The sequence below is a fragment of the Taudactylus pleione genome, unplaced genomic scaffold (assembly GCF_031769625.1).
Source record: "Taudactylus pleione unplaced genomic scaffold, aTauple2 ptg000041l, whole genome shotgun sequence".
NCBI classification, from domain to species: domain Eukaryota; kingdom Metazoa; phylum Chordata; class Amphibia; order Anura; family Myobatrachidae; genus Taudactylus; species Taudactylus pleione.
Window position 1 is genome coordinate 54,059,997 of NW_028284443.1, and position 23,419 is coordinate 54,083,415.

Genomic DNA, 23,419 nt, shown 5'->3' on the forward strand with positions numbered 1-23,419 from the left:
AGGGGTGGGAGGTTAATTTAAGCGTGAGGCCCTGAGGTGCTCCTGTGCCCATCTCCAGATATTGTCGCTTGCACCATGTGATGACTTAGGTACCAGGTCATCCCGTGGAGACGCACTGCGCGAGGCTCCTACGGGACCTCACACTTAATTTAATATACCCTTAAGTATATATAAGAGAAAAAAAAAAAAACATGCACCATTTTTACTCTACATGAACAGTAATCTCATCTACCTAGTCTATACTTCACTACAGTTTTCATGAACAGTAATATACTTATCTAGTCTAACTTGTTTGTTGAAAGTCTGGAGTTGACAAATTCCTCACTGTGTACATATATTACATAAAATAGATCATTTCACATGGCGAAAATGATGCATATAATAATTAGTTGAACTACTCTTCCATTCTATATATATATGGCACAATAAGACAGACTCTTTCTTACGAGCAAAAGCTTTTTTTGTTGTTGTTTTGTTTACCCCTTTGGAACATATCACAAATGACACTTTCACCAGAATCTCAAAAATTAAATAATGAATGTAATTATATTAATATGTACTATGTGGCCAAAATAATGTGGACACACATCCGAATACGTTGCATGGCCAAGTGAAGAAGAAGGGCACAACACATAGCAATCATCCGTCCTGAGTTGCAACACTCACTAACTTCTAAACTGCTCCTGGAAGCAACATCAGCACAGGAAATAACCACCATGAGTTTATGGATTAGGTTTCCATGGCTGAGTGATACCACTGTGCACAATGCTAAATGTTGCATGGAGTAGGGTAAAACACTGCTATTCGACTCAGGAGCAGTGAAAATGTGTTCACTGGATTAATGAATCACAACCTACCATCTGGCAGTGTGACCAGGGGTGCCAGGAGAATGCTTCTTGCCAGAATGTGCCAACTGTACAGTTTAGCAGATAACTAATGGTCTGGAACTGTTTTTCATGGTTTTAGAGTAGGAGGAAAACACAATAACAGGATAGAGAATTCTTTGCTTCCAACTGTGTGGTAACAGTTTTGGGTATACCCTTTCCTGTTTCAACATGACAATGCCCCCATGCATGCATAAAGCAAGGTTGTGAGCAATGCTGACTACAAGCTCAGTATTATAATCTAACATTACTGATTAACCTCACTGATGTTCTTGTGGCTAGTTGTAAGTAAATTCCCATCAACCAAATTAATATTATAGTGGAAATGAATGAAGGTGATTAAAGCAGCAAAGGGAGAACTAAATCCATACCAATGCCCATGATTCACCAAGCACATGTAGGTGTAATGCTTGGGTGTCCATATACTTTTGGGCAGGATGTAGTTAAAATCGCAGCTGTTGGTGCGCAGAATGTTGGCGCCGGAATACCAACACTAGTGACTAGTGTTGGTATTCCGGCGCCAACATTCTGCGCGCCAGCATCACGACGATAAATCGTGGGGTTAGGCACTAGTGGGAGGGTTAGGGGTTAGGCACAAGGGGGATGGAGGGTTAGGTTTAGGCACTAGAGAAGGGAGGATAAGTTCAGGGAGGGAGGGTTAGGGGTAGGATACTTACCGTCAGGTTTCAGTATCCTAAGCCTGTCTGGAGACAGGCTACGGGATTACGATCACCGTACCCAACCCTTTTGGGCATGTATTGGAATATGTATGTATGTATGTATAATAATAATAATCACAGCCTTACAATTTACTGAGCCATGGCTTCCTGGTTCAGTAAACCCTAGTACAACAAGCTGTGATACAAACCGTTGTGCTGATTGGTGATCTCTTTATGGAAATCATTTTCAAGATCTTTCTGATTGGCTTACTTTATGTTATGCTTTGGGTAGTGCTGAGAAATAGTTATTTTTCTTAGAGATGCTTCACTGACCTATAAAACGTGTGTGGGTTCCCTGTACTAAAGCTAGCAGCATGATGGAAAACTGCTCTCAACATTAACCTATGCACAGCCAATAAAGAACCAGTGCAGACTATAAAAACACTATGGGGTCTATTTATCAAAGTAATTCTGTCCTTAATGTGGAAACTGTTGTTTCCGCAGAGTTGAGGGAGATGTAAGGATCACAGCTCTCTATGAAGGTTATAAAGCAGAGATAATCAGACATATCTCAGGACTGTTTTCCATATTACAACTCTTGCAGCAGCCACCCCAATAGTTTTCTATGGGAACTGCGTTACTGGGGCTATTTAGCAAACTCAATAAAGCTTAATTTTTTTTCAGAGCTGGTCTTCAATATCTAATGCCATGTGGAGATGGCGTAGGGCCTCTTACCTCTATGGGGTAATCCCGTTAAAAGAGGGATCTTCTGATCTCTACCCAGTAGGATAGAGCGGATGCAGGAATGTTGCTCATGCACAGTCATCCCACGGGCCTAAGTGACCACTGTACCTTTTACTTATCACTACGGTAGGCGCTTATCAGAACCAGTCTCCTGGTGACTGTCCCATGATAAACTGCCACGGAAAAAAAATTCAAACACGCAGCAACAACAAATGTACAATTTTGAGGCATTAGCGCAAATCTTCATAAATAGCTCCAAAGGTTCTGAGTGATTGTTACAGAATAATGTAAACTTTTGCGTAAGTGTCTTTTCTCTATTCCAGCTTTTTATCTCAGTAACAATATGCTAAATTGCAGCACAATAGACTTTGTATAGATTAATGATGATAGTCACCAACATACTCTAATCACAAAAAAACAAAAAATCTATACATATTAATACTATTATACTTTTTTTTCATACATGCATCAGATTAAGTATGTGGAGTGTCTAATCAGTCATACTGATGAGCTGGTAGCCTGGGTTGCCCTTAGAATTATACTTACACTCTTGAATTTAGGTTTTAATAGTACAGTTATGGTGCAACATTAATGCCATATTACACAGCCTCTATGTCTATGACATTAATGTGACATGATCTCATTACTTTAACAAAAAATAAAAGATACTGGAAAATTGAGCTGTCAACTTGGTAGCATGATCTCACTGATCAACAGCTGACAGCTATACATTTCACCAAATGTCAGAGTACTGTAGCCATGCAATGACAGATTGTTCCATATTACTCTGCACTGTTGTGAGTGACTGGACTCCAAGATCTATTATAGTAACAAATGTATATTGTATCTTTACATTATAGTGTGACTAATCATTTATGGTATATTTTAATACTAGTTTAGACAAATTCATAGTCATGTCAGGTTTGACGCAGAAAGACTGCCTAAACTACAATATCAAGCATGCATTGCAAACCAGCAACAGTGCATGCTGGGACTTGTAGTTCCACATTAGCTTAAGAACTAAGGTCTGTCTGAGGATAGCTATGTTCCACAAGGGTAAACAAGGATGAAATTTACCTGTAGACTTCTCCAAGCATGAAAGTCATAAAAGTGCTTCTGTTAAAAGCTTTTGCACAAAGAAAAAAATTAAGAGTAACAACTGACACATGGTCTAATGTGTGCCACAGAAAAGAATTATTTTGAAGCAGAGTAAGAGAGAAACACAATAGGCAGTGATTTAGGAGTACATTACATCTTACCCAGTGACTAGGTTATCACCAAAGAGGGTCAGCAGGGTGACAAAAACAGATAAACAAATGACAGTTGTACAGCAGGCTGCAGGTTGGGTGGAGGTAATGCCCCTGGCGTGGGTGCAGGGAAGCAATGTATCACATGCACAGTAATTCACCAAGCGGAGCGTTACATAGGCAGCCCATAGCGTTCCCAGCCAGTGCACTCATGCTTTCATGTTGTAATATTACATAACAAGTCATCATTCTGAACTGCAACTGCTGCCAGTACAGTAACATTGGTTACACACACTAGTGCTGACTCTTATCATGTAGGTGGTCAAAATAATACCTACATCATCAGAAATAGTACATTTTATGCTAAGGGTATGCTCAACTATTCACTAGTGCAGAGACCATTGTTACACCACTGACAGGTGTAGTTCACTTTAACACGCACCTTTCCAAATCAACAACAGTGATCAATGAATATTTCCTGCAATAAGAATAAATGATAAACTGGCCAGGGGTAAATTCCACAATGCAAATATGCTAAATAAAATCTGACATAACTGACCGTAAATGATCTGTGTGCCATTCATACACTAAGTGAACAGTTTTTGCCTATTAGCATATGAACAGACGTATAGACTGCCCTGTTAAGATGGCAGGAACATGACGTAGTTGTATTACACTTGTATTGCTTGGACCACACATTCATTTGTTAGGACCTTGGAAGGCAGTATCACTGTTGTTGAATGAAAAGACATTGTTCTGCATACAAGGGCAATCCAAAGAAACGGAACATCAAAACAAGACCAAGAATAATGTGAGTAACAGAGGATAAAACATGCTGGAGGATGAAGACAGAAACCCCCTTCCACTTTCTTTTTATAAAACACATGCCGACAAAAAGCAATGCTTACAAAGCAACATAAACAAATTTCTTATTCACAATAGGTTAACAAATGACAAAAATGAGAATGCATTTCCCAAAGTAGTATATAACAAGAAAATTAGTGAACAAAGATGTTTTAGAAAGTGAAACAAAGCGGTTGGTTACACGTCACACCATCCGATGTGCTCCATATGTTAGTGCATCTGCAAATTCTTCTGTATGAAAGTTAAGAACAAATTTAAGAGGCAAGCACCCCAAGCAAGCATTTACAGATGGAAAGGGATCTTAGTTTTTTAACTTATTTGTAATTGCTATACATTATATATTATTAGGATTTAAATATATACGTGAAACCGTATTAAAGTGTCCATATAGTATGAAGGTCGAAGAAAGAAGGCAAGAAAATGTGCACATGACTTCTAATTTGTCAGGCATGGGATATCGGGATCTACAAAGAAAAAGCTGGAACTGGAGCGGTTGTGAGGAACATATAAGCGAGACCCTCTGAGAATGAGGTTACAACCTCAGCTGAGAGCAGACGGAAGCAGAGGACAGAGTGAGAATACCATTCATCACATACTCCAAAAAGGTTTAGTCTCTCCTCAAATGAGAAGCCTTTTGTACATACATGTATACATAGTTTGCTTCCCCAACGTTTCCTCTACACTTTCTATATGTCACATTAATGTGACATATAGATAGTGAGCTAATCCTACAATATTTTTGAATGACTGGAAGCCTCTAGCTGTAATAAGACAATTGGAGTTCTTTCAAAAGGTTTAAAAAAAAAAAAAAAAGTCAGTGACCTCTGGACAATGGCATAGCAAGATAAGTCTAAAGCTGGGTACACACTGGCAATTATATTGGCCAATCAAATGATCACTCGATCTGTAGATATATAGGTTAGGTGTGTACCTAGCTTAAAGCTACCTATTTGTTTTAGAACATCTATATAGAAGTGTGAACCAAAACCACCAGAAGCCCTGATCAGGACCTTAACCAGCTAACTGTGAATGTAATTGGTCTACACCACTAACTGGACCCCTCATTTGGCTCAGATGGCAAATTGATTGACTTGTATGACATTATGAGCATGATGTCAAAGTTTGTTTCATTATCAAACACATTTGTAAAACTGCAGGAGAAAGTTACCCACTATAAGTTTGTGTGAAGACATCTTCCGACTGCCCCATCTTACTGTATATGGCCAAATTAGACAGTGATCCTCTTGTTTAAACCGAGTGGCCAGATGGCTCAAGGGTAACATTAGTATTGTGGACCAGAAATATAATCAAATAATTGGGCTAAACAATGTGTGATATATTGATCTACAGCCAGAACTGGAAAACCTCTGTAATAATATAGTTTATATTAGAATAATAAGAACTATAGAAGCACTGCTATGTTAAACGGGTATATAAATTGCAACTAATCAAATCTGCATTTAGTAAAGATCCTTAGGGCTAAGACACAGTTGGGTAATTTAGTCAATGACAAACAGCATAGGTACGTTAGTCTGGGATGTAGTTTAAATCCTGGCTGTTGGGATGCCGGTGCCCAGAATGCCGGCACCGGAATCCCGACACCAGACCGAATCCCGACGCCGACATCCCAATGGTAATTAGTTGGTTTAAGGGGAGGGTTAGGCACTAGGGGGAGGAGGTTAGGGGTAAGATACCTACCAACAGGTGTCGGTATCCTAACCCTGTTGGGTTGCCGGCGTCGGGATTCTGACGCTGGGATCCCGAGCGCCGGCATCCCATACCTGACCCGTTAAGTCTTTTCTTCTGCTGTGCGTCATATTTTTCAGGCCGTTTCTGAAATGGTTATATAATATTCTACACTTTAGTGTTTACTGTATTCATACGAAACATGTTAAGGCCTGGCCTGGTGATGCTGTTCTAATGTGATCCAGCATCCCTGGAAACCTTCCTAAACCTAAATCCACTGGCGGCTGGCCGTTCGCGGCGGGCACCCGGTTATCAAGGACTGAAGGTGGGAGATTGCCTGGGTTTACAAATATCAAAGCCAAGTGGTAACCAGACCACTCAGCTACATTGTCGGTACAGGTTCACTCTATGGGGTAAATTTACTAAAGTGAGAGTTTTTAGAAGTGAGTTTTAAAAGTGATGTTGCCCATAGCAACCAATCAGATTCTAGCTATTATCTTCTAGAAGGTGCTAGTTAAATGTTAAGTAGAATCTGATTGGTTGCTATGGGCAACATCACTTTTAAAACTCACTTCTAAAAACTCTCACTTTACTAAATTTACCCCTATGGGTGTATTCCAGTGTTATGTGAATTTTATTAAAGATTTTTATTCACTATGGAGAGCCCCCATCTCATTCTATTTTAATATATAAATAATTTAATTTTTTTATTAAACTGATCTTTTATTCTGGTTTAATTCAAGTGCATAATGCTATTGTGTCTTTAACCCTAAACAACTAATACTGTTAAGTGCAAAGGTTTCTTGATGAAAAATATGTGCAATGAGATTTCTTTGAAATGTAATATGTTTGCTATTGTGGTGCTGCCGAGACTGACTCTCATATTACACACTCTTGAAGCTAGCCAGCAAATTTGCTGGTCAAAGAATTCACCTTCTAACCCACAAACCACACTAACTGGGGCACACGTGACCCTGTAAATAGACATAAGCAAAGGGAACTATCCTCTTTGGTCACATGTGACAGCTACATGACCATAACTGCTAATATAAGAACAATACACCATTTAACAAACCATATAAAATCCTGGCCCCAAATTAGCATTAAGGAATTAAGAATGAAACATACAAGAAGCCATCTAGCACATACACAGTTTTACAGGCCCAAAAAGGTAAGAGGGCTATCCATAAACATAAAAGGCATAAACCTTCAATTCTAAAAATATGCTCACTAATCTGCATTGTGGCCATATATTTCTGAACAATAGGCACTGTAAAGAGAAAATACGCTTAACCTAAAAAATAAATTTTGACCGTAGAGTATGGCTTAATGTACAATTGTGGCACTAAAGGCTTCTTTTTTCCATTACCACAAGCACATCAAATTCTCCAAGTACCACATTAAAATCATGAGGTTGAGCCTCAAATTGTAAAAAAAGGCTGTATTTAGAAAGAATTAGTGCAAATGAAGCTCAACAACCTGTGCGACTCCAGATACAACTACAAATACTGATATTCTACTTGAATGAAAAAACAGGTCTAAACGAGACATCAACTATAAAAATCAATGTAAGTGCCACTACAACATTACAAAACCCATAAAAAAAATCTATTACATAATTATTAAACTATCTTACCAAATACTTCAATTACTATGTTTACCTATATTTAAACATAAGGTGCAAGCTACTTCTATCATATTTTCTCTTGCCTTGTCATGGATGGCATGAGGAACACTATCACAAGAATGTTTTCACTGGACTAGATATTTTTTTTTTAAATGTTCAACAGCTAAAAACATGTGCACCATCTTCATCACTAAAACTAAGGACTGTATCCTCATCGTTTACCTCTTCAGCATATTCCTCCAGCTGAAGGCTACCAAACGAGTAGTTATTTCTAGGCATCGGTGAAGACGTTAAGACTATTGGGTTCCCATACACAAGTGGGTGACCGAAAGAATCAACTATATCTGAATCTGTATCACCAGACTCACTACCACTGCTGGTAGAACCATCAGCCATTGGAAGAGCACCCATATGCTCTTCAACCATAGCAGCTGACCGCAATACCGGGCTGTATTTAGGCTGCCTGCTGTCAAAGATTCCATTTGACATCATTTTAGCTTCCAAAGCAGCCATTTTTGTGAGGTGGCCTATCCTTTGCTCCTCGGCTCTATGGTCTACTACTGGAGTTGAGGATATTTGACTTAAAATAAAAGGATCAGTATCAGAATGGTTGCGGTAGCCACTCTTTAGTTTCTGAATATGTGGTCTTTCTAAAGGCGTGTCATACCGCTTATTATCGTAACCCTGGCAAACAAGCCCATTGTCTTCTGAAATTCTAGCCCCATTATTATTATACACATTTTCTGATACATAGCTTGGAGATCCAGTCCTATTAAAACTCATATTTGGACTTGAACCCTTACTACTTGGAGGCAATGGAGTAGCAAGGGGACTACGGCTGTCAGGGCCACTGAACATTTCATCTATCAGAGAACTGTGCCTGGGCATTTTTGGGCTACTGCAGGCATAGTAAGACATGCCAGCTGAGTCATCATCAATGTACTCCTCAATAATATTAGATGATGACCGAACAGAGGAAATTTGTTGCCTCAATTTGGTGTGTTTGACATAATCATCTGTTTGATAGATTCCATTACTACAATGAAAACCACACTCATCATTGTCATTTGTTTGGGACTGAGAGCGGATTAAAAGAGCTCTGTGAATATCATATTCGCTATCTACATCACTGCAGTCAATGTAAGGAATTGAGTTACTGCTGCCATGAGCAGCCCGGGATGCTGGACCTGTGCTTGGGTGGTGTGCGTTCTTCATATTCTGCTGTATGTGGTCTTTGGCCTCATTTTCCCCATCAATTGTCAAATGCACTCCTTCCTTTTCTCTCCTGTCAAGAAGAATTTTCTTGGGAGATGGGCTTTGACGTTGTGATGGCACCTCAGCCGCTAGCTTTTCCTCCTTGGCTGGTTGTAAGGTTTGTATCTCATTGGCCTGAGAACACTGTACAAGTGTTATTTTAGGGCTCTGCTGTAAAAACAAAAACAATCTTTTGAGCAAGCAAAACTGGAATACATAATAAGAATCATGCTGAAAGGTAACTGACTAGGCATTTATAAAGAGCCTAACAAAAGAAAGCAATACATTGTTCTCTATAGAACCAAGACAAAGAAGTTGTCCTATAAAAGTGGAGGCAGAAGGTTAAGGAATACGTGGAAAAATACTACATAGTGTGGAATCTGCGCCAAAATCTTCACCCTTCACAAATCATAAGGGATCTAACAAGGACTTTATTTCATAGCCAATCACTTCGCTCAGTTTGTCCTTTGGCACTCTCCTCACATACAAGAGTGCAGGAGTTATATGGGGTATTTGCCCAACAGCCCATCCGAATGACCTATTTTGGCAAGCATACACATTTACCAATCGCCCGCATGATATGTCTGGCCACAGACACACCTTCCAGATATATAACATCTGCCATGCTGCGCAACCAAGGCGATATATCTGTGAAAGACGTTATTCATAGACATATCGGGTGTACACATGGCCAGATGCACTGAATGATATATTGCGCAGTGTGTATTAGAAGGTAAACACCCCACTCCAGTTTCCATTGTCTCCTCCAGTGGAGAGCCCAAGACATTAAAAAAAAAAAAAAAAAAAACTAACCTGTAGTAACATCCCCTTAAAAAAAACTTTGGTGGTTATGGATGCACATTTCCTGCTACCAACCACTACCACTCTCATCCATCTTTGGAATAATCTGGTCTTTGACCCTGGGCTTAAACTTTGTTTCTTTTCAGAATGGAAACACAGGGAATATTTTTCTTAGCAGACGTCATGCCTCTACTTTAGTAAATGTAAGAAGCAGATCTCACATTCAGGGCACAGATCACATTCTTTAGCTCCAGCTGTGGCAACTACATCTTCAAAGACTTTATACTTCCCAAATACTCTATACTAGATGCCCTATGTTGGCAACGGAATGGGTATGAAGTCCCGCCGGCATCCCGAAGGGAGAAGATCCCGACAGGGCAGGTAAGTACTCTATCCCTACCCCTCTCCTTCCCCCCTATCCCTGCCTTAGTGGTGCCTTATCCAAAGCCCCCCCTTAGTGCCTACCACACCCTAAACCTAACCCTCCCGGGGGGGTCCCCCGACCTACCCCCGGGAGTGCCTAACCCTCGCCCCCCTACCTGAGGGTGCCAACCTTCCCCTCCCCAAAACCTATCCCTAATCCCACTACACTCCCTAAACCTAACCCTCCCCCCCCCTCGCGGCAAACGCTAAGGGCGTCCCGGACTTACCTCGTTCGGGCTGACGTCCTTCGGCGTTTTGGCGTCTGGATTAAGATAGGCCTATCTTAAGTCCCTTGCCGGGATTCCGATGTTGGTATTGAGAACTACATGCCATTGGCTACACACTTCTCTTCGAGATCTACTATCTTTCATATGCAAACTCCTGTCCTCCACCAAAGTGCAACACAAACATGAGCTGACATAAGGAAGAACAGGACTCGGAAGAGTGAAAGCAAATTAGAGTATATACTACGACCTATATGGTACATGCCAAAACTTGCACACAAATTAATCAGGCACATATTGACTGACCCCACCACTCCTTCTTAATTATTAATAATAGATAGAGCTTGGTGTGTGTTCATAATAGAATATCACAGAGCCAACCACCATTTCTTCACTTGGAAACCCACTGCACATCACCTACCTAAGGTTATACATACCTCACAATAGAGATCAGTCTTGTTCAAAATTTGTTCTATTTGGGTATAATAGCCTTCATGACTGAATACATGTAACCAATGCCTGTTGTGTATAATTTCTTCTGGTCTACACTGTTCCTCCCTCACCCCTACATTTTTATTCCTTCTGTAACCCCTGAACCTCTTGTTGTTAAATGACAGAAAAAGAGAACATAAAACCATATGTAATAACAACTAACTTGTTTTGGCACCTCCAAAACCTGCTCAGATGAGGCCGTAGTCAAACTTCTTATAGAGCAAAGCTTGCTGTGCTTCCTATTAGAAAAAAAATGTTTAAAGACAAAACAAAAAAACTTGTACTATACAATTCATTCCAAATATGTCACTGAAGAGAAACAACTAAAACCATAATAATATTACAAACTGTAACCTGTGTTACAACAACTTAGTTGCAACAGTCTTGAGTAGTCTTCAGCATACCAGCTACTGCTGTACTAAAAATACCAACCCTGGACTAGACGCAGTACAACACGCATTTTGGCGACTCCTTTTCAGTTAACATCAGATACGGCAAGTTGAACAAGGATTCCTTACCTCTCAAACTGCACTTTTTTGTGACTTCCTTCCTTGACATAGTCCAAAACTTGCTTTTGTGTGCGGCCACTGATAATAAAGAAAATGATACTTCTTTAATTTTTAATTATCAAAAAATGTAATATTTTTTAAAAACAAAATAATAATCATTCCTTCTCATACCTGTATTTACATGCTATGACTTCATCACCTAGCTTAATACAGTTTGGCACACAGGTTCACCTTATATACATCAGGACTCCCTCTCTAATATACATTGATATATGAAGTCAGAAAACATCAACTGAGAAATGCCATGATGTGCCCTTCCCGGCAAAATCTGTGGATGCTCTAACAGCCTGGGGGATACCAGCCCTATGGCTGCCCAGGCAGCGCCATGTTGGCTTACTCCCTGGGAAACATTACAAAATTTTTTAGCAAGACAGGGTGCACAGGGATATTTAAAGAGGCTGTTGGAACCCACCCTTTTCCACACTGTGAACTGCCCAACGCCATCCTCTCCGTTACCTGCTACCTACTTAACAATTATGGGGAAAGAGGCATTTTAGTGACATCACAAAACAATTCAGCTTCCGGCTTCTGTAACTGGCGGATAGCTGGAATACCAACAAATGTTTTGTATTTTCATTACTTTTAGTTACAGTTTTAGCTATTTTAATTAACATAACCTGTAATATTAGCATTGTAATGCGGTTGCTTTTCTTTGTTTTCTTTTTTTATCTTATAATGGAATATCTGAATGATTATTTTTTATGCATCAGGACAGGCAAATTGTTTTAATTCATTTTATGACGTGCACCATCCTTGTCTCTGTGAATTTTCTATTATTAATATCTAATTTTTCTGTTGTAGCTACATTTCCTATATGGCACCTAAGTAGGATAGGAATAAAGATATCCAGATAATTCCAAGATGAAATATACTGTACAGTTGACAAGAATATATAAACTGGGGCAAAGAGCATTATCAGTTATATCTGCTGTAGCCAAAAAATGTATCCTGCAGATGTGGGGTACAACAAACCCCTCCGCCACTCTCGCTATATTTAGAAAAGTTCTTTCAAGTCTTCAGAATGGATTGGTTGGAGCACGCTCTGCAAACAGAGAAATTTACTGAACGTTGCTTTTAGACATGCGAGAGCTATATTGATGCCCTTCTCTCCTCACTTAGGGAGTAGCTATGGAAATGATTTTTGGGGTATGCTGTGGTATGAAACCCATGTGTGTGCTCAAGACCCCCTGATTTACTTTCCCACTGCTCATACCTCAGACTGTCGGTTATTGGACCACCTTCCTTTCTTTAGGATGTGTTCATAAGGCTGTGGTTCATGTCTTTAGTTTTGGTTCCTAGTCTACCTCCTATTCCAGCTACTGATACAGATAATATTCCTTTTTGTTCTGTATTTGTATTATGTGATATACAACTTTTTTATGTTGTACTTTTTGTTTATAATTTCATGTTTCAAACTTTTTGTTCTGTATTTGTATTATGCGATATGCTACTTGTTTATGTTGTACTTTTTGTTTAGAATTTCATGTTTCAATAAAGAAAAACTTAAAAAAAATATATATATATATATCAAACTAAAATACATATGCTCATGTGTATAATACATATCACAATAAACAACATTATATTTAAATAAAAACAAATGTTAATGTATATAGTCTATATGGAAGATCTTTCAAGACAAAATCACTGACAATGCCGGGAGCAATGATGTACAAAGGAACAAAGTGTCATGTTTTCAGTGACGTATCAGGTTTTCGTAGCATCTTGACAAGTGTTAGCTGGAAGCCTGCAGGAACACAGTGATCACTCAACTACAGACAGGAGGCCTTTTCTCTCCAGGCAAATAATTCAGTTTACAATGTCACTTTAAATTTTGCTGTCAATTCTATTTCACATTATTTATTGATCTTTTCATTGTAATCTAATAAGTAGTTTATTAAAATGCAATACATCATCACTTCAACTACAATGAAAGGACGTAATAAAGTTCAGTACCATGAATGACTGAAAGACTCCGCCGTGGTCAAGGTTAGCATAAATCAAATTTAATGCTGATCAATACATGTGAACTTTTGCTGACCAGTTATTGTGAGATGTTCAAATTGAAAATTGATGAAAAAATTATCTGGTTCTCACCTGAATCTAAAAGAAGAACCGCGGCTGAAAAGAACTGGCTTTGGCTTTGGTTTGGGTTCCTCAAAAAGCCTGAAAAAGGCATGGTATTCCACACATATTTTCCAGAATGATTTACAAAAATCCCGACTAGCCATCATGAATTCCAGAGTATCCTGATAAGAACTCTGATAGCATAAATACGGAAAAACAATATTAATTAACAGAATAACAGACTAACCCATTCTAAGCATACATCTATAAAATAAAACCGAACGCTGATCGAAAATATATTAGCAGGTCGGCAGGCACACATGCATGCCTAACCTAAACTAAGTGAAGTGCACCTAACTGATTCCAGATTTCATTTACAAAAACTTAATGCACAGTAAGTTGCTGCAAAGACAAATGCAAGCTGGTTAATGGACTGGCAGCTGCGCGCTGTGCACCCTTCCGATGACTATGTGATTGGCGACAGCAATAGATGAAGAAGACTGGCGGCCGGCCCTTGGAGGAGGCAGGTAGTAAGACTAGTATGCAAAAGATAGAGGGATAGAACAGAGAGACAGAAACTGAGGGGCAGGCAGGACAGAGAGAAGAGTAACAGGATGACAGAGAAGGGGAAGAGTGAGAGGGGGTACAGTACGTAGACACAGTGTAGCAGGAGAGAAAGGAAGCAGGGAATAAAAAGAAGACCAAATGGGGAGAGCAAAAAGAAAATGTCAAGAAACAGAAAGATATATAAGACTGGGAGGGAGAGATATCATGGAACCAGAGCGATGGAGTAAGCGGGGGCAAAATAAATAAAATCCCAGACAATGCCAGGGAGAAATGCTAGTTTCACAATAAAGCAAAACTCTTAGTCTGGTTTTATTGTGTCAGAGCAAATAAATCTTTATGTGACCAATCGCTATGAACGAAGTATTATAGGGACATCTTACCAATATTATAGGGACATCTTACCAATATTATAGGGACATCTTACCAATATTATAGGGACATCTTACCAATATTATAGGGACATCTTACCAATATTATAGGGACATCTTACCAATATTATAGGGACATCTTACCAATATTATAGGGACATCTTACCAATATTATAGGGACATCTTACCAATATTATAGGGACATCTTACCAATATTATAGAGACATCTTACCAATATTATAGGGACATCTTACCAATATTATAGGGACATCTTACCAATATTATAGGGACATCTTACCAATATTATAGAGACATCTTACCAATATTAATGTTTATAAACATACAACTGTGTTTAGGTGCAATAATCTTCCCTAACAAATAGTAATTCCATATTTAATAAGTGAAGAACAGCAGCAAGGAAAGAAACAATTCCGTGTAGCTCAACATTATTTATGTGACTGTTTTGGTAGGTTTTCAATCTGTGTGTATTTTTTTTTTAACTAGCAGCTACAGATGTAGGGAAGTAATAGCCTCCACAGACATTGATCCTCTCTTATACATCATTCAGAGATGTACAGTGTACTTTTATTATGTATTCTAAAGATTGTATTCAATTCCTGTTGTTGGCTTTCCTTTGCTTTTTTCCTGCAGTGGGAAGTTGCTTCCAGTTAGATTCTGCAAGGACAAATCCCAGCATTGCTAGTGCGCATGGAGCAGTGATTGGAAGACATTTCTTCATATAATAATGAACAGAATGTGGTGACCTAGAGTTGCTTTGTTCTAATACTATACATCAACTTAGCACTGTGAGAATCCACATATTCTATTTGCACAAAAGCCTTAAAATAGTATGAAAATGTTATGCTCCCTTAGGCTGTAGATATTTAAACATTACACAACACAACATGTTCTGTTTAATGATTTATTCACGTTTATTATATAATGCAAAAACACTCCACAGTGCTTTACAATTGGGAACAAGCAAAGTAACACAACAAAGGGGGTACAACTGGGTAATGACAGACAAATGGGTCCTGCTTGCAATCTATAGGACAATAATAGTTTGATATAAGAGGTTAAATACAAATATTACATATTAGTCACAGATTGCAATGGGAAAAGTGCTTAGTGGGGGTTGATGATGCCATCACTCAGCAGTGTTGGATTAGGGAACGGACGGGTGTGTAAGTATGGAAAGAGAATAAATGTAAGTATTAGTGTACTATGTAAAGGGGAGGTAATCTGGAAGGGAGTGGTTTGCAATTTAGATAAGAGGTGAGTTTTCACGGAACACGTCACGGTTTGGAGGATACAGGAAAGTCTTGTTATATGATGGAGGGTCTTTCACAGAATGGACGTAGCCTGAAAACAGTACTGTAACAGGCAAACACTGAGTGTGGATGAGAGACACATATATTGGAAAGATAAGGGAGGTAGAGAATTTTAGATATGGTTAAACACAGTCAAGCAATCTAGGGACTGATAGAGTGGAGCAGCAATAGAAGAGTTATTTGTAAGGACATTAGTCTAGCCATTGCATTCAAAACATAACACAACATAAGATATCACTTACATTCGCATCTGGGCGTAGTTTTATAAGAAACCGTTTTCTTTTGAAACTTAGCTTTCGTACCTTTGCCCAGTTAAATGCATTTATTTTTGTGTGACCCTGAAAAAAACATACATACATGTTTTGAAAGTTTATAGGCAAAAGAGTTGTAAATTAAATGGGCGTTAAACTTTCTTGGAATTAAATCTGAAGCAATATTCCACCCTGTACATTTTACAGGGTTGGGGTACGGCATCCCAATGGTCAAAAACAGATTTTGGTAAGTATTTTAACCCAAATCTTAACCCTTAACTTAACTCACCCCTCCCATAGCCTAACCCTAACTCTCCCCTCCCGCAGCCAGTGCGTACCCAGCATTACATTTACTGTCCAAATCTGTCGAGTTTGTGACCTACAGGATGCTGCTGTGAGTATTCTGACCACCTGCATTCTGGCGGGTGGGATCCTGACTACATCTCCATTTTACATGCCACAAATCAGCAAGTGTATTACAATTTCACTATCACTAGATTTAGGGGCAGCACTAGTGTGATGTGAAATATGGTGTAAATTGATTTATGGGTTCACAGGCACTGTTACCAAAGCGCTCTAGAGATCTTCATAACAGTGCAATGCTCCATGTAGCACTTGATCGATAAATCAGTAACTACAGTATTTTGCAGATCATCCTGGACTGCTATTGTATTTTGTTTTTATAAATATATGGAATTCTTACAAAACTGTGTACCAGCAAAAATATTACTGGAACCAAGTTACTGTACATCCTGCTTAATTTTACTACTAAAACATATTTGCGGATCTCCAGGAACGTCCGGAAGACTCTCAGATAAGGAGAGAGGAGCCATTGCTGCTGGTGAGAGCTTACTGGTTCAAGGTTGGGCATAGAAATAACAAGAATTGCATAACACTGACCCTGCCACTTAGCGTTTACTGAGGTGGATGGGACCTGATGGTAAATGTGATGGAGCACAGAGACATCAAGCTCCAGCCACCTATTCCTTTGCTACTTTACCTCTGCATCTTCTGAAAGTCAGGTAGAAAAAATAGGCAAGTATGAAATGATGGCATTCTTTAAATACATCAAAGAAAACGCCCTTATTACTGCGCTTAAGTGGTATTTGCAATGCATGCTTGTATGTTTTTTTGTGTGCAGGAATGCATAAAAACACATTAGTGCTGCTGTACAATAGTACAATAAGGAGGTCGACATCATGGCGGTGGACAGTCACTTTAAAGCACTAATTCCCATAAGTACCTGAAGACTGCCCTAAAATAGCATTTATTCCAGTATACAGGTAAAACAAGCTATTGTCCGAAAAGGAGATATAGAAAACATACTATACCTGAGGACATGTCCTATATTGAACAAGGCATTGCTAAATATGTAGTGACAATCTAAAATACACCCCTTATGAAATGAAAGCTATCAACAGTGAGAAAAAGGCCCTGGATGTAAAATTCATAAAATGTTAGGACACTGAAAACTTGTCTGATCATTCTGAATGCAAGCTTTGAAAACATTTAGTGAAACAAAAAGGAAGATTGGAATGAAAGCACGTTATAAGCAAGCTTGGCAGGGTAGGTATATTACATATTTGAAACAACATGGTAATCAAGCATAACAAACCTGAAATACTAGGATGCCTGTGTTGGCCACGGACAGGTTGATCTTGGTTCCCTCCCGGTCCTTAGCTGGGTGCAGTCTTATGCCATACATCTCCAAGCGACGAGCAACCTCCAGAAGTTGGAAATCTGATTCAGCTGGGGTCTGTCCACTGCAGGCAATACGATGAACACAGTATGAACAGAACTTAATTGAACTACTCAGCTGGAAGATAAAAGCTATAGAGATTCTTTACTATTTAATTTTTTTGGTAAACAAAACACCCTCTAGAAATTAGAAATTAGAACATTTAGCATTTTTGATCCCCTTGGTAATACAACAGAGTTATCTAGCACAATCTATGAAATTACAGTTAAGGTGCACATCCACTTGTAGATGCGGGGACGACGGCACGATTATGACGTAATCGCGCTGTCGTCTCCTGTGGGGTGAAGTGCATATACTGAACGTTCAGACGTTCAGTGTATGCACATCAACCATCACCGAACATGGGCAACCTGACAACGGTTGTCAGGTTGACCGTCATGTTCGGGCGGTGATAGATGTCGGAAAAGCGACCAGTGGGCGCGCGTCTCGCTGGTCGTTTTAGACCTTTACATGCCCGATTTGCAGCCGATGCCTCAGCGATTGCATGATTATGATGTCATAATCGTGCGATCGTTCAGTATTATCGGCAAGTGGATGGGCACCTTTAGAATCTGATTGTTGTTTTGGGCAACTCTTCCACATTATCTCTTCCTGAAGGGTTGATACATCTCCCCCATAAAACTTGAGATATTGTAAAAGGTGTGCCGGAGATAGGATAGGTGAGAATATTTTATTTAGAAAAGTAAATTAAAGGCTAAGATTTTAAATACATTAACCACTTAACCTCTCAGAAATGGTCAGGATTTTTTTATGATTGCAGTAGGCCAAGAACATCTAATTATAACTTCTATAAATACAATTTTGTTAAAAACTATTTTACTTATTTACAGACATGGCATTAAACTCAACGATATATCAGCACATTGCGGCTTTGCATTGCCTCAACGGCAGCTCCCCTGCGCAGTCGCTGGGTGCTGAGGGCTGCTTCATTTACATTTCCCTGGCAGCTTCCCCTCTGGGCAGCTGCTGGGTATACACTGGGTGTGGAGGGCTGCTTCATTTACATTTCCCTGGCAGAAAGATGCAGCCACCGGGGATATGTGAGGGGTGTTGCCAGATCAGCAGTGATCAGCTGCACAGCAGACACTAGGGGAGGGTGCAAGGATGCAGAGGGGCCGGGTGAGATTGGCGGCTGATGGAAGATTATCTTCCAGCTGCCGCCCAGTGGGCACTTCTGACTAATTGCATTGTTGGAGACCATGTCAGGGCCTGGCAAGTGGTTAACGCAACATAGGCAAGTATATTCTCCATTGTTTACTTCTACATTCCCATTACAAATATGTAATGACAGAGTCACAATGAAAATACAATGGTCCCAGCAGAAGGATCACTCACAAGTGATTCTGATGATATTCCATGACTTTTTCTTCTAAAGCGTCTTGTTGAGGCATGTAGATGTTCTTTGATAAATGTTCTCGGTCAACAGCTTCATCAAAATCTCCTATTTCAGCTAAGCAAAAAAAAAAAAAAAAAACAGGAGCAAAATAAACATTAAGTAAATCAGTTCATTAGAAAAAACTCCTATGTGATATAAAATGCACAGCACACACAAGCATTTACTTTGTTTGCTCTTGTGACTCTACAATATAGCTAAGATGTCCTCTAATGGTATGTACACATTAGGCATAGCAGTGTTCTCCTCAGAGCCTTATTCATGGGTGCAATGCCCGACACAATTCTTATACACTGCCCAGCTAACAGTCGCGTCATCAGGCACCCAGGAGCGCTGTGAGCAATACTCACTGAACAGTGCTGCCCCAGCCAGAAGTAGGATCCCGGCCGTAAAGCCGGTGCTAGGGGATTCGGCTGCCCCTGCAGGGACAGGCAGCTGTCTCTCTCTCTCTCACTGCTTGGTAGGTCCATCTCCTGGATTTGTAGTGCACAGCTGAGGCAGCTCCTCCATTTCACCTCGTCTGGAGCACAGCACACCACACAGAGAAAGAGTGGGTGCGCTTGTGTGGCATCATCGCGTACTTCATGCATGGTAAGTGCCGGTCTACATGCTATTGTTGGCAGTGGGACTACTTAGAAATACTTAACAAGGCAAGGGAACATACTAGCCTCTCCCGCTCAGGGGTGGGCAATGCCAGGCAACAAAATCAGTTCCTGACCAGGCGGCCGCAGACATAAATTACATTTAAATTCAGGTGGATTGGCGATCTGCCTAATGGGTGGTCCGGAGTCTGGACCACTCATTAGCCAGATCACAGATCTGCCTGAATTGAAATTTAATTTATGCCCGCTGCCAACTGGTCCACCCCTTAGTTTCGGCCTGCCAGGCCCGCCCATGACACTGCTGCAGTGACTGCCTCAGCCTGCCTGTCTTGTGCAGCAACGCAGAGAGCAGCTGTAAAGGTGCCCAGAAAGCAAGCATTGGGGAGGGCACCTCTTCAGCCTGGCAATCCCCTTGCAATGCTTACCCCGCGGACAGCATTGCACCGGCCTTGCCCAGTCACCGCCTCCACCTCAGCCCTCCCTGCACTGGAAGCAAGCATTGCAGACTCTCAACCTCTCCTACCGGGAGCCTACCAAACAGTAAGTGAGATGCAGGGTGGGAGGGTGCACGATGGGCTCCTGTTACCTCCTGTGATAGGGTTCGGTCTGCCCCCACTCCCTGGCTACCTCATAACGCCACCCAGCTTAAAAAAAAAATCCTGGGTAGACTACTGCATGGCTGTATTGTATTAATTAACACAATTCGACAAAGACAGAAAACAGCCTTTGGATTTTTAAATGAAAACTGGTTACATGACTATGGGGCCTATGTACTAATCACGGAATTGCTGCAATTATTAAGGATCCGTTTTGCAGTGGATATTTTTATTGTTAACAAAAAATATGAGATATGGTAAGAACTTACCTTTGTTATCTCCATTTCTACGAAGTCCATAGGGTTCCACAGGATACCTTGGGGTATAGGTGATGATGTCAGGCATCGGGCACCATAGAGTTAAGTTTTCAGCCTCCCACGATGCACTAGGGTCCCCCTCCTATACCCCGCCCCCGAGCCAAGGCATCTCAGTTACGTACCAAGCCATAGGCCGGAGGAGGACAAGGAAGAGAAAGAAGAAAGATCTGGACACACAAGAATCACATTCCTACCAGAGGGAGACGGAAAAAAAACGGTGACCAGAGTAAAGCCCATCTGCAGCACAGGTGCGACAGGGCGGGAGTCCTGTGGAACCCTATGGACATCGTAGAAATAGAGATAACAAAGGTAAGTTCTTACCATATCATATTTTCTACATCAGGGTCCATAGGGTATCCACAGATTACCTTGGGGATGTCCCAAAGCAGTATCCTTTAAGGGTGGGGACGCTCCTGTGCTGAAAGGAGAATCCGCCGCCCGAAGGAAGCATCCTGAGAGGCAAAGGTGTCAAACGCGTAATACCTCTCAAAGATGTGGACAGAGGACCACGTGGCAGCCTTGCAGATCTGGACTGCAGAGGCACCACGTCGAGCTGCCCACGAAGGACCCACAGACCTAGTGGAATGAGCCCTCACAGAGGATGGAACCGGAAGGCCTTCATGAAGATAAGCTTCTGAAATTGCCATACGAATCCAACCTGCCAAAGTTTGCTTTGAAGCAGGCCAACCCTTTTTACGGAAGCCATAGAGGACAAACAAGGCGTCCGACTTCCTAAACAAAGATGTGCGGTCAACATAAATCCTTAAGGCCCGCACAACTTCCAAAGTGGCAGCACTCACTGAAAGGTCAGGTGAGTTAAAAGCCGGCACAACGATTTCTTCGTTGATATGGAAACTTGAAACAACTTTGGGAAGAAATTCAGGACGAGTGCGCAGCACTGCCCTGTTCCTATGAAAAATCAGGAAAGGGGGTCTACAGGAGAGAGCCCCTAAGTCAGAAACACGTCACTGGTCAGAAGGAAAATTGTTTTAGCTGTCAGCCATTTAAGGTCCACTGAGCCAAGTGGTTCAAACGGCGAGAGTCCTCAGGACCACAGCTAAATCCCCAGGTGCCACCGGTGGAACAAAAGGCGGCTGAATTCGAAGAACAGCTTGCATAAAGGTGCGCACATCAGGGATTGCAGCAATCCTACGATGGAACCAGACTGACAGGGCAGACACCTGCAGCTTCAGAGAAGCAAGGCGAAGCCCATCTTCTAGTCCCACCTGTAGCTAACACTCTAGACAGACGGAACTCCCGAGGGGCATAACCTCTCGGTCGACACCACTGGAAGAACATATGCCACACACGATGGTACATCCTTGCAGAAGATGGTTTCCGAGCTCTTAGCATAGTTTGTACCACAGAGCTGGAAAACCCCCTGGAACTTAACATTGCCGTCTCAACAGCCACGCCATCAAAGACAGCCGAGTCAGGTCCGGGTGAAGACAGGGACCCTGTGACAGCAGGTCCAGTCGTAGCGGCAACCGCAGAGGAATGTCCACGGACAGACTCTGAAGCTCTGAGAACCAGTGCCGCCTGGGCCACGCGGGAGCTATCAACAGGAGCGTTCCTCCTTCCTGTTTGAATTTCTGGGTTACCCGTGGAAGAAGGGAAAACGGAGGAAAGAGATAAGCAAAGTGGAACGTCCACTGGACGGACAGAGCATCCACCAGAGACGCCTTTTCGCCTCTTGTTCAAGACCCGTACACCGGCAACTTATTGTTGTGCCGTGACGCCATGAGGTCTATCTCTGGAAGACCCCACCTGTCCACCAGAAGGTGAAAGACGTCCTGGTGCAGAGACCATTCCCCCGGATGAACGTCCTGGCGACTGAGAAAGTCAGCTTCCCAGTTGACTCCCGGGATGAATACTGCTGATATGGCCAGGAGTTTGCGCTCTGCCCAGACCAGGATGCGGGACACCTCTACGAGTGCCGCCCCACTTCGGGTTCCTCCTTGCCGATTTATGTAGGCCACGGTGGTGGCGTTGTCCGACTGGACTTGCACGGGGTGACCTTGGAGAACCCGATGTGCCTGCTGGAGAGCATTGAAAACCACGCGGAGTTCCAAGATGTTTATTGGAAGCTCCTTTTCCACCTGAGTCCACCTGCCCTGGAACAAGTGTGTACCCGTGACAGCTCCCCAGCCCCGAAGGCTGGCGTCCGTTGTTAACAGGACAAAGTTCGCCACCCAAAATGGACGACCCTTGTTGAGGTGGGTCGTCTGCAACCACCAGGCTAGAGCCAGGCGAACCTCCGGAGTGAGCACCATCGTCTGGGACTTTAGACTCTGAGGCAGTCCATTCCATTTGGACAGGATCAATTGCTGCAGAGGTCTGGAGTGAAACTGGGCATATTTCACCATGTCGAATACTGACACCATGGAGCCCAGTAACCTCATCGCCAAGTGCAGAGACACTCGGCGACTCTGCAGACAACTGCGCACCCTCAACTGTAAGGCAGAGATCTTTTCCCCCGTCACAAAGATCCTCTGCTGTCTGGAGTCCAATAAGGCTCCGAGGTGCAGAATCCTCTGAGACGGGATCAGGGTGGACTTTTGCCAGTTTATTAACCAGCCGTGACGTTGCAGTACTGCAATCATCAGGTCCAAGTGGCGTAGAAGGAGCTCTGGCGATCCTGCCACCAACAGAAGGTCGTCTAGGTACGGCAACATGCGGACTCCCTGCAGCCGC

General features: G+C 41.6%; 1 protein-coding gene across 2 annotated transcripts in view; it reads right to left on the bottom strand.

Annotated features, from left to right (window-relative positions):
* FARP1 (FERM, ARH/RhoGEF and pleckstrin domain protein 1) overlaps positions 1 to 23,419 on the bottom strand; it is a 223,484-nt gene that overhangs the window by 39,524 nt on the left and 160,541 nt on the right. Inside the window, exons 7-13 of one of the 2 annotated variants that reach the window (XM_088458803.1) lie at positions 19,153 to 19,267; positions 17,674 to 17,821; positions 16,050 to 16,145; positions 13,572 to 13,735; positions 11,424 to 11,492; positions 11,069 to 11,144; positions 8,899 to 9,133 (exon numbers count right to left, since the gene is read on the bottom strand). In XM_088458803.1, coding sequence (XP_088314929.1) covers positions 8,899 to 9,133; positions 11,069 to 11,144; positions 11,424 to 11,492; positions 13,572 to 13,735; positions 16,050 to 16,145; positions 17,674 to 17,821; positions 19,153 to 19,267 — 903 coding nt within the window. Of the gene's footprint in view, positions 1 to 8,898; positions 9,137 to 11,068; positions 11,145 to 11,423; positions 11,493 to 13,571; positions 13,736 to 16,049; positions 16,146 to 17,673; positions 17,822 to 19,152; positions 19,268 to 23,419 lie in introns of both variants that reach the window. The other variant, XM_088458801.1, reaches the window with a different exon arrangement.